This window comes from Castor canadensis, chromosome 15 (assembly GCF_047511655.1).
Source record: "Castor canadensis chromosome 15, mCasCan1.hap1v2, whole genome shotgun sequence".
Lineage (NCBI taxonomy): Eukaryota > Metazoa > Chordata > Mammalia > Rodentia > Castoridae > Castor > Castor canadensis.
In genome coordinates, this window is record NC_133400.1 from 88,568,308 (window position 1) to 88,586,588 (window position 18,281).

General features: G+C 39.7%; 1 protein-coding gene across 6 annotated transcripts in view; it reads left to right on the top strand.

Moving 5' to 3' along the window:
- The window catches only part of Prkcq (protein kinase C theta), a 125,281-nt gene that overhangs the window by 76,423 nt on the left and 30,577 nt on the right, over positions 1-18,281 (top strand). For all 6 annotated transcript variants that reach the window (XM_074056713.1, XM_020182801.2, XM_020182800.2 and 3 more), the window contains 4 exons: positions 258-375; positions 1,551-1,711; positions 4,783-4,956; positions 18,119-18,210. In XM_074056713.1, the coding sequence (XP_073912814.1) occupies positions 258-375; positions 1,551-1,711; positions 4,783-4,956; positions 18,119-18,210 (545 nt within the window). The remainder of the gene's footprint in view (positions 1-257; positions 376-1,550; positions 1,712-4,782; positions 4,957-18,118; positions 18,211-18,281) is intronic.

Below are 18,281 nucleotides of genomic sequence, written 5' to 3' on the forward strand. Positions count from 1 at the left end.
ATCCTTCTACCCAAGCCTCCCACATACCTGGGAGATGTGCACCACTATACCCAGCTTGTTTGCTGAAATGGGGGTCTTACCTTTTGCCCAGTCTAGCCAGTCCTCCCAATATCCTCTTCCTGAGTAGGTTGGATCAAAAGCAGGAACCATTATGCCAGACCCCTATCTAGGAATCTTAAATGGTCCTTGTCCCCAAGCACAGCAGACTGAGCTCTCCCATCTATGGTGGGTAGTCTGACCCTCTGTTTGTAACCTAGGCTCGCTCCTTAAGAGATTCAGAACACATCTTCCGAGAAGGTCCAGTTGAAATTGGTCCCCCATGTTCCATCAAAAACGAAGCCAGGCTGCCAAACTTACCAACACCTGGAAAAAGAGGTAGCTATCGTGGTCAACTGTCAATCAATGTTAATCACAAATCATCAACATTAACGTGAGGTCTATGGATTTACATTCTCAGTTTACCTGGCTTGATAAGCAATCCTTTTCTATTTAAAGATTGCAGACCTAACGACCAACTGAGAGTGAAGCCAAGATATGCCTCACTAAAAAAGCTTTATGGAAGAGCGATGGGGGGAAAAAGATGAGATAGGTTTGGAGCAGCAACTGCAAATAGTTCCTTAGAATTTTAGGATGTTACTTCTTGTCAATGTTAAGTGGTTTTACAGAAATAAATTTACCAGAAAGCAGGGTGGGGGGAATACCACAGAAGTTGTTCTTATTCTGCACCTTGGAGACTTTTCTGGGAAGTTAAGGGTAGAAAAGAGAACAGCCAGGCTTAACATGTAAGACATGATGCAAGTTTACCCCACCCACTATTTGAAGGTAGATCGTGATTCTGAGTCCTGAGTTACTTCCGTATACATTATAAAATATTTTCCTTAGGTATAAAGAAGAATGTGAGTGAGTATTTTAAAAGTAAAAGTAATATTATAAGACAGGGAGTCAAAAAAAAGTTTTCTACACCTTTCTGCACTTGGTAAAAGACTAAAGTGACATAAAAAATTTAACAGAAATGTGTGAATTAGTCTTTGGAAGATCTCTAAGCAGTGAAGCAGATCACATGTCTGAGATGGTCAGTGTAGACAAAATCCTTGAAGACTGCAATGAGTAATGCAGCTCGAATCTTTATCTGCTAGGTTTTCTGTGCTCTGCCCCCACGTTGTGATTGATGGGAATTGATGCCACTGTGCCTGTGACCCACACAGACACTTTAGAATCATTTTTCCTCAAACTTCATTAAAATTCTTATTTGTCGATGATCAGATATTTGCATATGTGGTCTTTTGTTGATTGGATTGTTTCTTAAGTAGGGCCATTTCCCAGTCTATTGGCTAGATAGAGAGCAGTCCACGCCCCGGAGGCCAGGCTCACAGGCAGATGGAGAGGGATTAAAGATGCCGTACTGCAGAAAAACCACTGACCCCCCGCCCCGTCCACGTGAATGGAGCCTCCGCATGGGAAGTGGAAGAGAAAAGCAGGTGCCCTAAATAACTACCGTGATCCTCCACTACTCTATGTTCTAATTTAATGCATGGTTTGCCATTTTCCAGAGCCTCAGGGAATCTCCTGGGAGTCCCCCTTGGATGGGACAGATAAAATATGCCATCCCCCACAACCTGAAGTGAATATTGAAAGACCATCACTGCAAATGAAATTAAAAATCGAGGATTTTGTCTTGCACAAAATGTTGGGGAAAGGAAGCTTTGGCAAGGTATGCCACCATACTTTTGGATCCTATGGACCAGATTTCAGGGACTAAACAACAGTGCCTCTAGTAGGTGGAACTAAACTCTAGGTACTGGATAGTGTATGGATATCTGAAGGAAGAGAACATTCCTGACACGTTGGGATTGGCCGAGGAGACCACTGATAAATTTTAGGATGATAGCAGCCTCTGCTTCTTGGGGTCTCTGTCCCAAAAAAGAACATACTCCTTTGCTGTGTGGCATACCCCACACACTCAATGAGTTTGGTGTCGTTGGGCACTGGAGAACCAAGAAGGCGCTTTGGTCACTTCCTGTTTCACACAGGCTTTTTGTTTGTTTTGCTTTGTCCTCTACTGCTTCTTCCTCAAGCCTCAGTGTTGTTTTACTTTATGTATGATTTTTTTTCTACCAAATGTCTTCAGAAGTCCAAATCAAGGTGTTAGCAGGGTAGTTTCTTCCAAGGCATTTCTCCTTGTCTTGTCTTCCTTTGGCCTCACCCCAATTTCTTCCTGTGCCTCACTCTCTCTAAATTTCTTCTTCCTGTATGGATGCTAGTCATATTTGATAAGGGCCTACTTTTATGACCTCGTTTAACTTTAATTAGCTTTTTAAAGGCCCCATCTCCAAATATGCTCACATTCTGAGGTCCTAAGGATTAAGACTTCAACATATAAAGGAGCAAGGGGAAACACAACTTGGCTCGTATATAACAAAGCTACACGTAGCTTGAGAAAGTCCTAGAAAAAGTTTCTTGGAGAAAATCCTTCTACATCCCTCCTACAATACACTCAGGTTATGGGCTGTTTCTATCAGTCATGGAGCACAAATAGAGGAGGAAAAGGAAAGGGGAACAAGGGAGAGGTGAGGTGGAGGAAGACATAATTAAGAAATTACTAACAACTATCGGTGACAGCTGGAAAATTTCAAGCAAGCGATAGTATGGAGGGATGATATGGAATATAGGCTTTTAGGTTATTTAAGATATTAAGGATATGTAATGCGTTAATGGGGTTTCCAGTTGTTTATATTCTTGGATTCAACTCCTAAGTAAATTTTAACCAAGGACTACTGTTCCATTCAAAGTCAGTATTGTACTGAGCACATCTGCTCACCAGACTTTGGCATGAAATTTTACCCAGCTTATTTAATAATAAAAAAAACTAAAATGCAACTGAGCATCACCACAGCAGAATAATATCTTGCTCCAGTACAGATATCTTGGACTCCAACACCAATGAAATCTACTCTGCCCTGCAAACTGTGGTTGGCATCCGTTAGTTTCATTTCCACAGTAATATGAACCACAGCAGGCTCATTTGGTGTTAATCTGAGTGTAATAGGCAATTTTACAGCCAGCCTTTATTATAATTTAGCAGCAATTAATGTGCAATTATAACCTGTTACCAAAAATTGAAAGCACATTATATAAATGGAAATTGCCTTTTCAGCTTCTTAGTTTACGGCTGGTTTTAGGATGTTTTACTGAAAGAAGCAATTACCAAAAGCATACTTTTAATTGTTAATGAAATGTTTGTCTTTCCTTGTTCCCATGTGGATTTCTACATTTGAACAAGGTTAATAAGAAAAACATTAAACATACAAGCCTCAGCAAAGATCCCAAGGGACTGCCTGGAGCCCTAGGTATCCTCTGCTCTATCTACAAAATAGTGGGCCTCTTTCCATTTGGACCCTGATCCCTGCACACTGAAAGGACAGGAAGAAGTATCAAGAAGGGACAGCCATTTTTCCCTTTCTCACAACACTAAGAGTACTCTAAAGCTTGTGTTTCCTCTTTCTTTTGGTTCTATATGGGAAGTATAGTTTCTTACCAAAATAGTAGTCTCTACTCTTATTCTCACTATTTTTACATCCAGGAGAACAAATTGCATGTATTCTGAGGCTATGAAATAATTCATGTGTGTGAACTCTCATCTAAGCTCCACCCCCTCTATAGCAAGTCAACAAAGCCATGGGTCTGCACAACATTTTAAACCTAGACACACTCATTGTCAGTACTGCTTTGATATCCTTGACTTTGCCGTTCCCTAAAAGGCAATAAAAGAAACAATGACAGGTGTTTGTTTTTTATATTTTATAATATAAATATAGCTTACAAGTCACTTTCCCACATGGCATCTGATTGGATTTTCATCATAGTCCTGGAGTTGTCCTTCTACAGGTTAGGCAGCTGAAGCCAGGCAGGTTCATTGCTTTGCCCTATATGTCCAAAGCCAGTAAATGACTGTGAAATGAAGCCAGAGCTGGAGTTTTCTGTACACAAATACTGCGCCTTTATAACTGCCAGGAATCCTCAGCGGCATCATTTATAAATCTAAAATTGTGGAAACTCTCCATTATAAGCCATCTGGTGTCCGCTGACATACGATAATGTGAAATCAAGTGGAAAAAGTAAACTTTGGAATTAGAGCTGCCAATAACTAGTGCCATGAATGTGAGGAAGTAAAGTCACTCTTTGAACTAAGTGGGTTTGTTGTTGTTTTTGTTAATACCAACCTGCACAGTTCAGAACAAAGATTGAATTAGAAAGCACCTGCAAAGCATATAGCAGACTGCCTGACACATAGTAGGTCCTAAAACTCATGTGTTTCTGTGTCACCAGATGAAATGGTGTTAACTTTTTAAGTACATAAGGATGATAATCTCCCTCGTTCTTTTTTTGCTATGAAAAGCTGGGTGAAACAGCAAAGTTTTGTGTGCCTTTTCAGTTCATGTTCTCTCTCTACTATTCCACTCCTTTTTCAATGTGTGCTCTGTCTCTCTGAATTTTATTACACTCTTATTCAGGTCCCTGGGTAGTCAGGGCACACTTTTTATATAATATTTTCGTGTATTAGGAATAACCCACCTAATTTTGTGAAGCCATTTGATAGGTACAAAGATGGTATGAAACTGTTATGTAACATCCTAAACCAGTAAGGTGTTCTGTAACATCCCAACCAAGATGGAAGGGAGTTGGAGAAGGCCCCTCTTTTCCTACCCAGCACAGGTGTTTCTCAGCGTTCTGTCTCTTCTTTAATAAGTGAGAATCCAAATTCTCACTTTCCCTCTCTTCTAGGTCTTTCTAGCAGAGTTCAAGAAAAACAATCAATTCTTCGCAATAAAAGCCTTAAAGAAGGATGTGGTTTTGATGGACGATGATGTTGAGTGTACGATGGTGGAGAAGAGAGTCCTGTCCTTGGCCTGGGAGCATCCGTTTCTAACACACATGTTCTGTACATTCCAGACCAAGGTATGGTTTCTGCTCAGACACTCTTCCTCCTCCACCAGCTTATCCCAAGTGCCATGCCATGTCACTCTCACTTGGAGACATGGATCCTGTTTCCATATTTATCTTACCTTTTACTCTGCCTTCCATCCATCCATGCAAAAACAGTTCCATCTCTTCTATGCACCATGGTAGAATTTTTGGTGTAGTCCTTTTGGAAAGACTTTTACTTCTGAATCTATTCGTTGAGTTACTTGGCTTTGTTTTAGAATTTGGTTTAACTTAGCATAACTACCAGGCTTCTAAGCAATTGATGACCTTGTTGTTCATCTACCATGTGTGTATTAAGGGGACAAAAGTTAGAAAATTGATGAAAATGCTTGTGCTCTGCTAATTTACTTTTAACAACTAGTGGGAAAATCAGCTCTCAGTGTGGGCTTCCTGAGGAGGTGAGCTTCAGAAAGGTGAAGGAAATGGTGGATGAGCCACCATTGATTCTGGACGCCTTCCCTTATGCAAAACCTGTTAAAAGATACTGCCATTATGGGAGGACTCTCTTCCTGGTCTCCTTTTTCCAAAAAAAAATTAAATTTGTTTTCCCTGACTCATTTTGTTTTAGAAAGTTTGGGAAATTCTCAAAGAAGAATCATTTATGTTATTACTTGGATATACTTTGAAGTATAGCCTTGTAGAGTTTTCCCTCACTCCCATGGATTTCTTCAAATAAAAATAACAACACACTATAAATATCTACCATTTTGTAACTTGCATTTTTAACATTCTGTCGTATTCCATTTCCTCGCATGTGTGGCTATTCTAGAATATGGTTTATCTAATTAAAAGTTTCTAACTTTTTGTCCTGATTTAAATAACACTGAAGTGAACATCCTTGTGATTGATCTTCATACACAGGCACTATGATTCTTCTTTTCTAACTTTTCTATTCTTTTTCACCCTATCCCTATAATACATAGCCTAGAATACTAAGGAGGCCTACATGGGGACCTTTGGCTAAGGTCCAAAGAGCACAAAGGATGGGTTTTCCCCCCTTTTTAATTTCAAGTAACAGCAACTATAGAATGAGCAATAGAGGATTTCCAAAGCATCTTCAGTCCTGGAAAGAATTCCTGGGAAGCCATCGGGAAAAGTAGGAAGCAGCTAGACTTCTATCACCACTTCTGCAGCTCTCAGTAGATTTCCAATCACTACTTAATGAAGAGCTAAACAAATAATATAACTTGCCTAAAATAAAGAGGAAACGGCACACGGCAAAGCACATACTATATTCAAAGCTCCAAAGAGGACACTTGGAAATATATAACATAAGCTGGCAGAGTGACTCAAGTGGTAGAGCTCCTCCCTAGCAGTGTGAAGCCCTGAGTTCAAACCCCAGCCCCACCAAAGTATATAATATAATTCCTGACCTTGAAAAGTCCATAGTCTAAAAGGTATCAGTGATACTTCTCACAGTGCAATATTAAATTAGAATGCAGACTTGAAGTCCTCTCCCAGAGCTGGGGGAAACTAGAAATGAGAATTTCAAAGGCAGAAAGGACTTTGGGCACTGGTGGTGAGAGCTGTGGGAAGGAAAGCATGAACCCGTGAAGGGATGGTGATAAGGGTCTGCGAGAAAGTAGGTTCATTTCCACAGCAGAAAGCAGGCTAGAATTTCCGGTGATGAGGGTGAGATCTACTGGAAACATCGAAGGATAGGTGGCATAGGTATGTTACCTAGAGTCAAAGTGGCAAACTCCACCACCCCCTCCCAGGCTGGATCCTAGACTTGTCTGTGCATCCTGGGGGCTGCTTGTCACCTCACTTTTCCTCTGGGAATGATGTAAAGCTTGTAGCAAACTGAGAAATACACTTTAAACCAGCAGTCTTAGGGACACTTAAACCAGTCAATTTAATTTGGCATCTTTCCCCCATTATTTTTTTAATGTATTTGTATGCACGATTGTTTGCCTATCTTATGGGGAAAGCTGTTAGAATCCCACATTGTACAAAATAGGTACATCCTCTTCTCTGGCTTGTCTATCAGAACCACAGGCTGCATTTGTTTCTTTCTCTCTCTCATGGGGAATATTCTGAAGCTTCCATGCAAGCTGTGATGCCTTGAGAAGACCACAGTCAGTCCATCAGCAGCTTTCCTGCCCCAAGAAAGGGAAAAAAAATGGCTGAGAATGTGCACATCAAATGTAACTGTGACTGGGTCAGCACTTAGATTTCAAGGAATTGAGTTCTTACAGAAAGAGAGGAAAGCAAAGAAATGAAGCTTGCATTCTGCTTTGCCAGGAATCCTGAATTCTTCCTTATGAGATGCACTAATTTTTTACTCTGACCTTCCCAGTCAAACAAAGTAGCTGATTTTAACTCCTAGTGAAAGTAAAAAGCAGCAGTGTGAGTGATGATCTGCTCCAGGGACAAGGTCCACTTTGCACACTAGCAAAGACAGGAAATAAGATAAATTCACTCTTTATTCCACTTGGGAATTGTTGTTTTTCACAGAAAATTATTCCTTTGCTTTCCGCCTCCAGAGAGTGTACCTGTTGCATATCAGAGTTTTTAGGCAGTGCCAAAGGAATTTATTTACTTGTTATTAATAAGGCACTTGTGAACTAAATCACTAAAGAGTTTTGAAGTTCAAAGATGAGGGCTGTATGACCTGTGGAAGGAGAGAAATATGGTAAAGAAATTGAGGAAGCTATGAAGAGTGGAAGAGCTGTGAACTTGGATGTTCCAGTTATCTCAGCTCTGCCCTTCAGTGGCAGGGCTCTGACCTCCCTGCTTAGGACCGAGAGGAGGAATCACCATGCAAAGGGGGTAGGGTGTAAACCAGACCCCCTGTGGTATCTAAGCATAGAAGTATGAAACCTTTCATCAACCCCGAATCTCAGTAAAGCTCAAAAGAATCTGTCAAATTCATTTTCAGGAGCTAGATCAAGACAGCTTTGTTCATCGTGCAAGCTCTAACACTAACTGTTCGTACCACAGTCTACTGTGGATTACCATCATGGGGGTGGTTATTGTCTTATGGAAGGAAAGAATGGCTTTTTTATTCTTTGATTTACTCTGTACTAACATTTCTTTATTATTTCTTAGTATTTATATTTTCTGTGTCTCATATGAAAGTCCACAAGGCTTAAATTGCTTGGTCCCTTGTCAATACCCACCAGTATGTATGCCAGCCAACCTGTGCACTGGATTTTAAACCTGTGTGTTCAGTACCTATTTTTTGTTATTTACATCTTAAAAGATAAAAACAAAAAAATTGGGGTAAATGACAATAAAAGTTAATTACAGGAACAGTCGTCATAAATCTTAACTGAATTCACTCATGAGTGAATTGGAAAAAATTAAACACATAACTTTGAAGCTCCATTTGACAAATTTCTTTCAAAAGTCACTGCTAGATTAATTCAACATATTGTTCCTGTGGACCCACTATCTGTAAGTTCAGTATTTTTCTCCCAAAGAAACATGTCTCTAAAACTGTGTGAAGGTTAAGTTACAAAGCTAATTTTCCCATTTAATTCTAATTAGTAAGTAGAAAAAAAGACCTACCGAATTTGGAAAAATAATATTCTGTTTTCTTGATTTTTAAGATATCATTGATAATTAGATTCAGCCAGGCATGATGGTGCATGCCTGTAATTCCCCAGCACTTAGGAGGTTGATGCAGGAGAATCTTGAGTTCAAAGCCAGCCTGAGCTACATAGCAAGACCTTGTCTCAATAATAATGATGATGATAATAATAATGATAATGTACATTTTTAATTTTCTTGATAAATGAAATTAAACTATTTAAAAACTGTGTGTATTAGAAGTCATCCCCCAGTTTCTGAATCACCTAAATCTGAAATAATCTGTGTGTTCAAGAGAAACTGTATTTGACTTCGAGTAACAGGAAAGTAACAATGGCTTAAGTAAAATAGAAGTCTCTCTCTCTCTCTCTCTCTCTCTCTCTCTCTCTCTCTCTCTCAGATGAGGAGTGAGATGAGTATGTTCAGAGCAGGAATGAAAGCTCCATGGTGTCCCCTGACATCTAGGCACCATCTGTCACCTTGTTCCATCATCCACAGCACTGGGCTTCCATCCTCAAAGGTTCTTCTCAGTTCAAAGGGGCTGCTGAAGCCCAGCACACACAGCCACATTCTAGTCAGGAGATAGGAGGAAGGAAAGAATAATAGATTCACATGCCATCTTTCTCTTTCCTATTAAAGCACACTACCACGAGGCCCACAAAAAACTTCTGTTTCATCTCTTTGACCCCTCTACAGTTGCAAGGAAAACTTGGGAATGGAGTCTTTCAGCTGGGCACTTTGGTACCAGAATAAATATTTTTTGCAGGGGATGGGGTAGGGCAAGCAAACAACCATCTCTGTGCCTGCATATATTTAAATATATATATATATATAGTTACAAAAACCTTTTTTGGAGGGCCTAGGAACTTTGAATACATTATCTCATTTAATTCTGATACGCCAATGAAATAGATATTAGTGTTCCTATTTTATCCATGAGAAAGCAGGCTTCTTAAAAAAAATAAACTTCCACAGGGCCACTCGGCTTGTCACCGGGAGCGATGCTCAATCTTACCATTTGGCTTTGTTAGGACATTGGCCTCCCCTGACACGTAATGTCAGAATCTTGGTGACAAGCCACACCGTAGCAACCAGATAGTCACCTATAAGAAACAGAAAATGCTTAGAAAAATAATTGCCCCTCTTTCTAATTATGCTGGGGTAAATGGTTAATAATCCAGGTAGCCCACATTTTTCTGATCTCTCTCTGATAAAATCATTTCAAACAATGGATTCGTTCCAAAACACTGAGGATGTCATTGTTGTTGTTCTTAGGAAATAATTTTCCATAGACATTACGAGTGGACTAAGATCTGCCTTCATTCGAATCTCCTTTGAATTCTGAAAGGCCCACCTGTAATTTAAGAAGTGTTACAATTTCACACTTAAAAGAAGCTTCCAGTCTTATGAGGCCACTTTGGGTCCTTCCTAGGGTGAACTTGAGTGAGAGCAGCTGTGGTGTTCGGGCCTCCATGTGGCCCCCAGCTGGTGTAGGGGCAGAATGCCAGGCAACTCCATTTCTGTCATTGCTGCCACATCCACCCTGCGCCTGAGACAACACACATTCTTTGTCAGTATTGCTTTGAAATTTCTCTTTTATGAAAAAACAAAACTGTTTCACTTTCTATTTATAGGGCCTACAAAGCTCCACTTGCGGTTACAACTCCGGGCCATGAGTTAATGGCCTTTCACTTTGTCCACTAACATGTCATATGACATTGGTTCTCCTTTTTTGGCTCCAAAAGGACATTTTTTTAAAAAATTGCACTTGCAGAAAAGTTTGAGTCTTTTGTTGCGGAGAAAATACCATATGAATTGCAATAAATAAAAGAAATACTCCTTCAATTTGACAGAGTTTTAAAAGTATGTCATTCTAGCATTTCCATGATTTGAAAGAAAAATATAACACTGCCAGATGTGTCTAATTTTGAGCATTTTGTTCAGAAACTACTTCATGTGAAACTCTTCATGTGAAGACACTTCAATCCATAAGACCCTCCCTCAGTTGAGATAGGAGTCCTGATGATCATCACAGTGTTAGCAAGGAAAAGAAACACACACATACACACATAAACCACATCCTTGAAAAGACTTGTCTGGGCCCTAAGAGCAGAATTAACTTTGTATCCTGCCCCCATTTGCAGTGACTGATAAGCCTCCTTCTTTAAGGTGCTCTGACAGATCGCTATTTCAGAAATTGGGAACCACTTGGGTGTGTATCAGGTGCGTGTGTTGTACAACAAAACTATTAGGATTCAGATTTGGATGTGGGAGTGCATACCTGTAATCCCAGCACTCAGGAGGCAGAGGCAAGAGGATCTTGAGTTCAAAGCTATTATGAGCTACATAGTGAGACTCACCTTAAGAAACAAAACAAAACAAAAACTGTGATTCAGCAGATGAATTATAGCAAATTTGCCAAAATGAATAGACTTCTGTGTCAATTTATGGTAAATTAATGTTGCATCCACAAAATTGCTTAGGGTGTCCTGCCCAAAGTCGCAATACACAAGGAGGCATCCATCAATGAACAAATATCCAGGAGTCCTTTGACTTTAAAAAAAAAAAAAAAACACTTCTGGTAAACCTGAAACACTAGAAGCTGCCTCCACACCTACTTTTTGAACTCACAGATTATTTTCTCAACTTTGTGTGACTAATGTTTCTTTAAGGCCCAATATATACAATAAAGGTTAACATGCAAGGCACTCTTTGTATAGACCAAGAACAGGGCTAAATATTTCATGTGGGTTATTTGATTTCATTTTAGACATGTACCATAGTTGTCACTGTTCTTCTGAGGGAAATCCCAGCTCTTCCAATGGCTGTCATAGGACATGCCAAGTGGCGTTGACTTCTAGTCTCCATGTCCACAGTGTCAGTCTGTAATCTTGGAGGGTACATCGTTTCTTACGTACATTTAACTTATGATACTCTGAAAGGGCTAATGGTTTGCTTAGCTGTTTTATAATAAATACTTCATCCTAACTTTTTTCTCAGATTTCAAATCATCTTTTATATAAAGCTTATTATGTTAACTTGCTAACTTTTGAAGAAAAAAGATACCTTAGGGGTAAAAGCCATAACTATTCTTTTCCTACTTTGTACACCTTATTTTTCTGGACAGGGAGTCTACGTTCCTGACTTCAATTTACATGGTATTTTCCAAATTACCCATGAATTTTCAGAATTAATTGTTACTGGTTTGATAAAATCATAAACCAGTCTTTGTAATGGTGTCAAGTTCCCACTTATCCCTTGCACATTAGGTGGCCCTTCACTTAGTTGTTCACTATGCGACTGGTTGTGTTTTCCATTCACTTTCTTGAAAAATATAATCACTGCCGGATGCCAGTGGCTCATACCTGTCATCCTAGCTCTGTAGGAGGCTGAGATCAGGAGGATCTTAGTTCAAGGCCAGTCTGGGCAAATAGTTCACAAGACCCCATCTCCAAAATAACCAGACCAAAATGCACTACAGGTGTGGCTCAAGTAGTAGAGTGCTTGCCTTGCAAGTGTGAAGCCCTGAGTTCAAACCCCAGTATCACCCCCTCAAGAAGTAAACATTGCAAGAACACAATGTAGAGCTGCATAGTAAATGACTTTTGAGTTCATTTTTATAATATTCCCTTTATGTATTCTAGAATATTCACAAAGTGTCCTATGCCTCCTTTAAAGAATCAACGGATGTTTTAAATATTAGTATATTTTAACAGGACTTCCACCTGCTCTAAATGCTACTTGTGTATGCAACACCATCCTCTGAGAATTACTTGGCACGTTTTATTAAAGCTGTTGTTTTAATCTTGCCTTTAGGCATCTTCCTTCATATTATGAATATAAATCTTTATTTTAGTTACGCCTTCCTTTTCAGATCTTTCTGTCATTTTGATTCAACTTTTGGAAGAATCATTCCATCTGTAGTACTTTGACTAAAGGCAATTTTAAAAGTATTTTTAAATCCCAATTTCAAAATCTGATTTTATACCTGATTTGATGACTCTGCCTGGTTGTATTTTTTGGACAGTGGTAAGTGGGATTAGTTTCAACTTAAGTGAGCAAAAAGGAGAGTCCTACTTGACTTCAAACATTGAATCTAAGTTTCCTTATCAGTACAATACTTGTGTATCAGTGAATCAAATCAATGCTCATCTATTAATAAATCAAAGCCTTATCCTGAACCTTCTTCCACACTGACATTGATTAAGAAGCTTGCTCTTCCTTGTACTTTTGTGAGTTGGCTCATTAATAGCTTAAATCTGAACCAGAATCACAAACCCTTTTGGCAAATATTGAGAATATATACCATTTAAACATAAGTTGATAAATGACCTCGTGGGGGGGGGAGAGCTTGCTAATAGTTTTTAAGAGGTAAAATTCACTAAAATTTCCCTAATTATAAAATAACATCAAAATACACTTAAAAATTGGAAAATACTCAAAAGTTTTCTAAAAAAGAAAGAAGCCAATGAAAATTATTCAAGGCACCCAAGATAGAATTTTTGAGTATCTCATCCTTTTTCTTTGCAATTTTCTAACAGTGAAAACAGAAAAGATCATTTTCAAATCAGACACATATTCCTAAAAACTTGCCTGTGCATAAAAATTCAGTCTATTCCTGAGGCTGTTGGTGAAATATACATTTCCCAAATGCATATGTGAAAATATTGTATTCAATAATTATAGTCATAAATACAATAACAACACAGCATCTGCCATTTATAGAGAAGTCACTGTGTGTGCACTATGGACTGGACACATTGTGTATTTTAACTCATTTAATCTTCATAGCAACCCTATGAGGTGGCTGTGTTATCTCCACTTTCTACATAAGGAAATGGGGGTGACCCCAAAGAATAAATAACCCCTGAAGTTAACAGCTGGAAAGTAGAGGAGCCAGGGAATTGCTAGACTGCCTCTCCTCAGAGACCTAACCACAGCAAGGAAAAAACATTTTAAAATTCATGAAGCGGAGCTCTATTTGCACTTTTGTTGTGAAGGAAAATAATTTGTTAGTTAATGCAAGAAGACCCTATGGGACAATTAAGACAGTAAACACCAACTGAGCCTGAATCCCTATTGCAAGGTACAGACCTCCTGAAATTCAAGAACGCTATGTATGACACACACTAATGAATCCATGAAAGGTAGTGAATTTTACTAATTAGAGCTTACAGGAGAAATATAAACAGGCTCGAATGAATGAGTTTTCAGGCTTGCAGAGAGCCATTTGTCTCCCTGTCTTTCTCTCTCTCTCTCTCTCTGTCTCTCTCTCTCTCTGTCTCTCTCTCTCTCTCACATACACACGCACACACACACACACACATTAGATACAAAAAGTATACAAATGTTAATCTGTTGTTGTTTTATGATGGTATATCCTTGTGAAAAGGAAATAAACCTGTTTTTCTAAGATATTTAAATTTCTCTCAATAAATAAAGGATAAAAGGAAGGAATAAAATACTCCAGATTCAAAATTTCTCCATCCTTCCAAATTAACAGCATATCTAAGTGACTGAGTATTGATGTGACCACACTAACAGACGGGTAAGGATGTCATGGAATGTTTGAGTCTCTTTGGACACCATCCAGTGCGCTGACCTAAGACTGCAAGCCCCATGCCCAGACACGTAGTTCTCTTCAACCATGTGCCTGGTCAGCACTGTCCCCAGCTCTTGGTCTTCATTGACACACGAACACCCTCCCTTTTCTCTGCCACAGAGGTGTAAATGCCAAAAGGTCAGCTGTTAGGACTTGTAATTCTCATCTAAAACCTTACGTTGGAGGACAACCCTACAAGATGACTTGTACACCGTTTGTCTTTAATAAGTAGATATAAGAATGGTAACCTTGGCTGTGGTAGTCCCCATGCTGAAGTAATTCCCCACCTCTGGGACATGAGTCCACCCTTGGTTTACTGACAGTTAATAAATAGGAGAGAAGTCACAAAGGGAAGTACAAGATACCGGGTGAAAATTAGCTCAGAATGGCTTCAGGGGTTTGGCCCTGAAAACCACTAAACTTATTATTTAATACCTATTATTTGGAAAATTATTTTTTCCAGTTTTTGTATTCATAAACAACTTTAAACTTTTTATTCTGGTTTGCAGTTTTTACCTCCTTTCATCATTTTACCAGAATAGATTACTTTTACAGCTAAATTTTCATATAGATGCTTAACAAAGAAAATAAATGCAGAGGAATTTGGATTTTAGAGTCCCCTGAGTGATAGCTCATATTTTCATAAGTACATAGAAAAATAAAATACAGCAAAGGGATGAAAGATAGTTGTAGAAGCTTTGAGTAGTATTTTATACACACACAGAATTCTCTACAAAAACACTAGGTTATTTTGAATTTCGACAGTACTCCATATGTAAATTCAAGCAATTTGCAAGAATGAAATAAATACCTATTTTAAAACCACCACCACCAAAAAAAAAAACAGCCACAGAGATTTGAGTACCCATCTAGCAACAGAATATCAACACTGATTGTTGCCTTCAACCAGTTGTTGCAAAATGACAGCAACGCACTGAGTAACTATGACTCCTGTGCTCATGGCCAGACAAACATGGTGGCATGCATGCCACTGGTGTATTTACAAACTGAATACTGGAGTTACTCATTGAATGTCACTGAAGGACCCATCAAAGGCTTCCTGTTAGCCAAGGCCCTTCAGCTGTAGTCAGTGGATTCCCACTTCCAAGTCCCCTGGTGTAATTATAGCATCAGACCCCAGGTGAAACCTACTGTACTGAAGGTCAGTATTTTGTTGCTGTGGACAGTAGGAGGACATTCAGAAGATGTCCTCTGAAGGCCATGAATGGTATTAGTAGGAAGTCTTATAGAAATACTTACTTTACCATAAGTGTGTTGAGCTTGACAACACCAGAGGTGCCAGGAACTTTACTGCATTTCTTCCTCAGGGACCCAGATAAACAAGGAAACCTTCCTAATGTAGAACTCACTTGTTCAAGGAACTACTTAGCAAAATGGCATGTTGTGCCACCTAAAAAAGCAAAGAGTCAGCATACTTGGACAGAGGTGAGAATCCCAGAGGTCTTCAAGTTCTGCTCCTTTGCATCCATGCTTTCCAGTGCTGTTCTGCAGGCAGAACTGCTTGAGTTCTTTCTCAGGGAATGAGAGGCACATTTCAAAAACAAAATAAAGCAACCTGTTACACTTTTTCACCTGCCACCCTCATTGCCTACCCAAAACAACACGAAGACACATTCCTTTCTGATGTAGTCTGATTTTTCACCCTTTGCCCATGGTCTGAGTATGGTGGTACATACTCAGGTAAGGTAGGAGGATGAGGATCTAAGGCCAGCCCAGACAAAGTTAGCATTGGACCCTACCTAAAAAAGAAACTAAAAGCAAAAGGACTGAGGTATGGCTCAGGTGGGAGAGCTCTTGCCTAGCAAGTGTGAGGGCCTGAGTTCAATCCCCAGTACTGCCAAAAAAAAAAAAAAAAATTCAAATGGTTCAGGGCCCTTGGGACCTTAATTACCTGTGTAGACAGAAAGGTGTTTGCAACCAACCAAATGCCAGGCTCTGTGATCCTACCCAGGGATTGCTTAAGAGAGGAAGCCCTTTGACCCATTTCCTCACCTTCTGGGGGGGGGGTGTTGATGGGCCATAAAGAGCCCAGCCATAATTCTCACTCCTTTGGGGAAGGTCCAAAGAGGAGATTCATACTCACTCCTTAATTATACTTCAGATATGCACTATTTCCGAGCAGTGATCTCTCTGAGAATTTTGTAAATGTAGCATCCTCTTGCTTCATTACACTCTATTACCTGGGAGCTCTACATAAAACTTCATGTAATGTGCTTACTGATCACAGTTTATGAATTTCATTTTTTCCTCAAGAAAAAGGAAAACAACATAAAATGTATGGTTTGAGTCAAGGACCTCACAGATACATCTCAGTTTTCAGAGAATGAAACCAAGGCCCTGGGATGGTGTGGTTTACCTGATCACACAGCTGGTTAGTAACAGTCTAGTCCAGCTAGAAGTCTTCTTCCCATGGGTATCTTAAGACTGTCAATGGCAGCTTCAACTCCCCCAGGTTCCCAGGAGGTGCAGAGTCTAATTTAAACCTACAAATAAGTGGGACTAGTATGAAGAATGTGGGGGGTGGTGTTGACTTTTTGCCTGCAGTACTGTTCTTCCACTTTCTCCAAGTCCAAGTTGACAGTGAACACATTGGGAAATTTCATTTTTGAAAGAAACCATTCACCTGAGCCCTCTTATAAATGGTCTGACCACATGCTTTTAGCCTTTCATTCTCCTGAGTACTTATATGAAGAAGCCACTGTCATGGCTTGTACAAGGCTAGTATAGTTTTGAGTAAAAAGGTAAAAACTGGGAGTTGTTCACGTGGTACTTATAGGAACAAGAGCTATGGAGAAGGTGTGCCAAGGAAAAGGCAAGTGCATGCAAATGGTCGCTGTCAAGTTGTGTCTGGAAGTGTAAACATTATGACTTATGTCAGCTGAGGATTTTGGCCTGTCTACCCAGACAAGAGTGGACTCCACCTAAAGAGGATTGGAACTAGGAAATAGATTTGAGGTCAACTTTGGGAAAAGCAGGTGGATTCTTAGCCTTCCATGAAATACTGAGATAATTGCTCTGATGTTTAGTTTTCCCTGTTCTGTGGAAACCTGGCCTCAGTACAAATGGCAGGCAGTGAATGTCACCGTGAGGCCAGAACTCTGTACCATTACCGCGTATGCTCTGTGACCATGATTAGTCTCATTTTGAGATGTAATGGTTAATTACATTAAAAAAAATCACCCAGATGAGGTTTTTAGGTGGAAATTCATGCACAAACACTCCAATGTCGCCACACTTTACGGGTTACTAATTCTGTTTTTCTTAAGAATGCTTGGAAATGCAGGGTGCCCAAGAGCTATGAGTGTTTTTATGGAAGAAATATTCTCTCAGGAAGTCGAAGAAACAGAGGCTGGTTAAAGTTATAGGATCTCCCATACTTCCACCCACTACCTGAAGACAACCCAGCCTCGCCTTGGCTGCCGTGTCAGTTCTAGCTTCATGCACGGTGCCCTGCTAGGAGCAACATGCTTAGGACCTGTGGATTGCCTCTGCCCGGAGTGAAGTCTGGCATGGGGAGTAAAAAAGCGAACTTGACCGTAATCTCCCTAAGTCATTCATCTTTGTTGGATGAGGCAACACGAGCATCCCATGCTTTCTCATCCACAGAACATGCTTGATGATTACTTAATGAGTGTCTCACAAATACATCTTTCCATGCCCTGTTCTTGGAATACAAAACTCGGATTTTTACCATCTACACATTGTCGATTTCAATGAGTATATAATCAGATTGTCCAACTGAACTCTTGTACTCTTCCTGAGGGCTGAATCACAGCACACAAACTTCTAGCAGATGTTACCCAAAAATCCCACTGGGATTCCCAGTGGTTCAACTAAATTATTTTCAGCGTCTTCATAAGCAATTTCAAGATAGAATTGGTTCCTCTGAAATTACCTGATCTATTTAAAAAGTCATCTTTGTTTTCTTTTTTTTTTTTTAAGGAGCTAAAATTTGGAATTGTTTTTGTTTTGTCCCAGGAAAACCTCTTCTTTGTGATGGAGTATCTCAATGGCGGAGACTTAATGTATCACATCCAAAGTTGCCACAAGTTTGATCTTTCCAGAGCCACGTAAGAGCCCTACTAAGTGTTTGCGGGATTTCCGTGTCCTTCCTAGTTTCTGTGAACCCGTACCCAAGAAT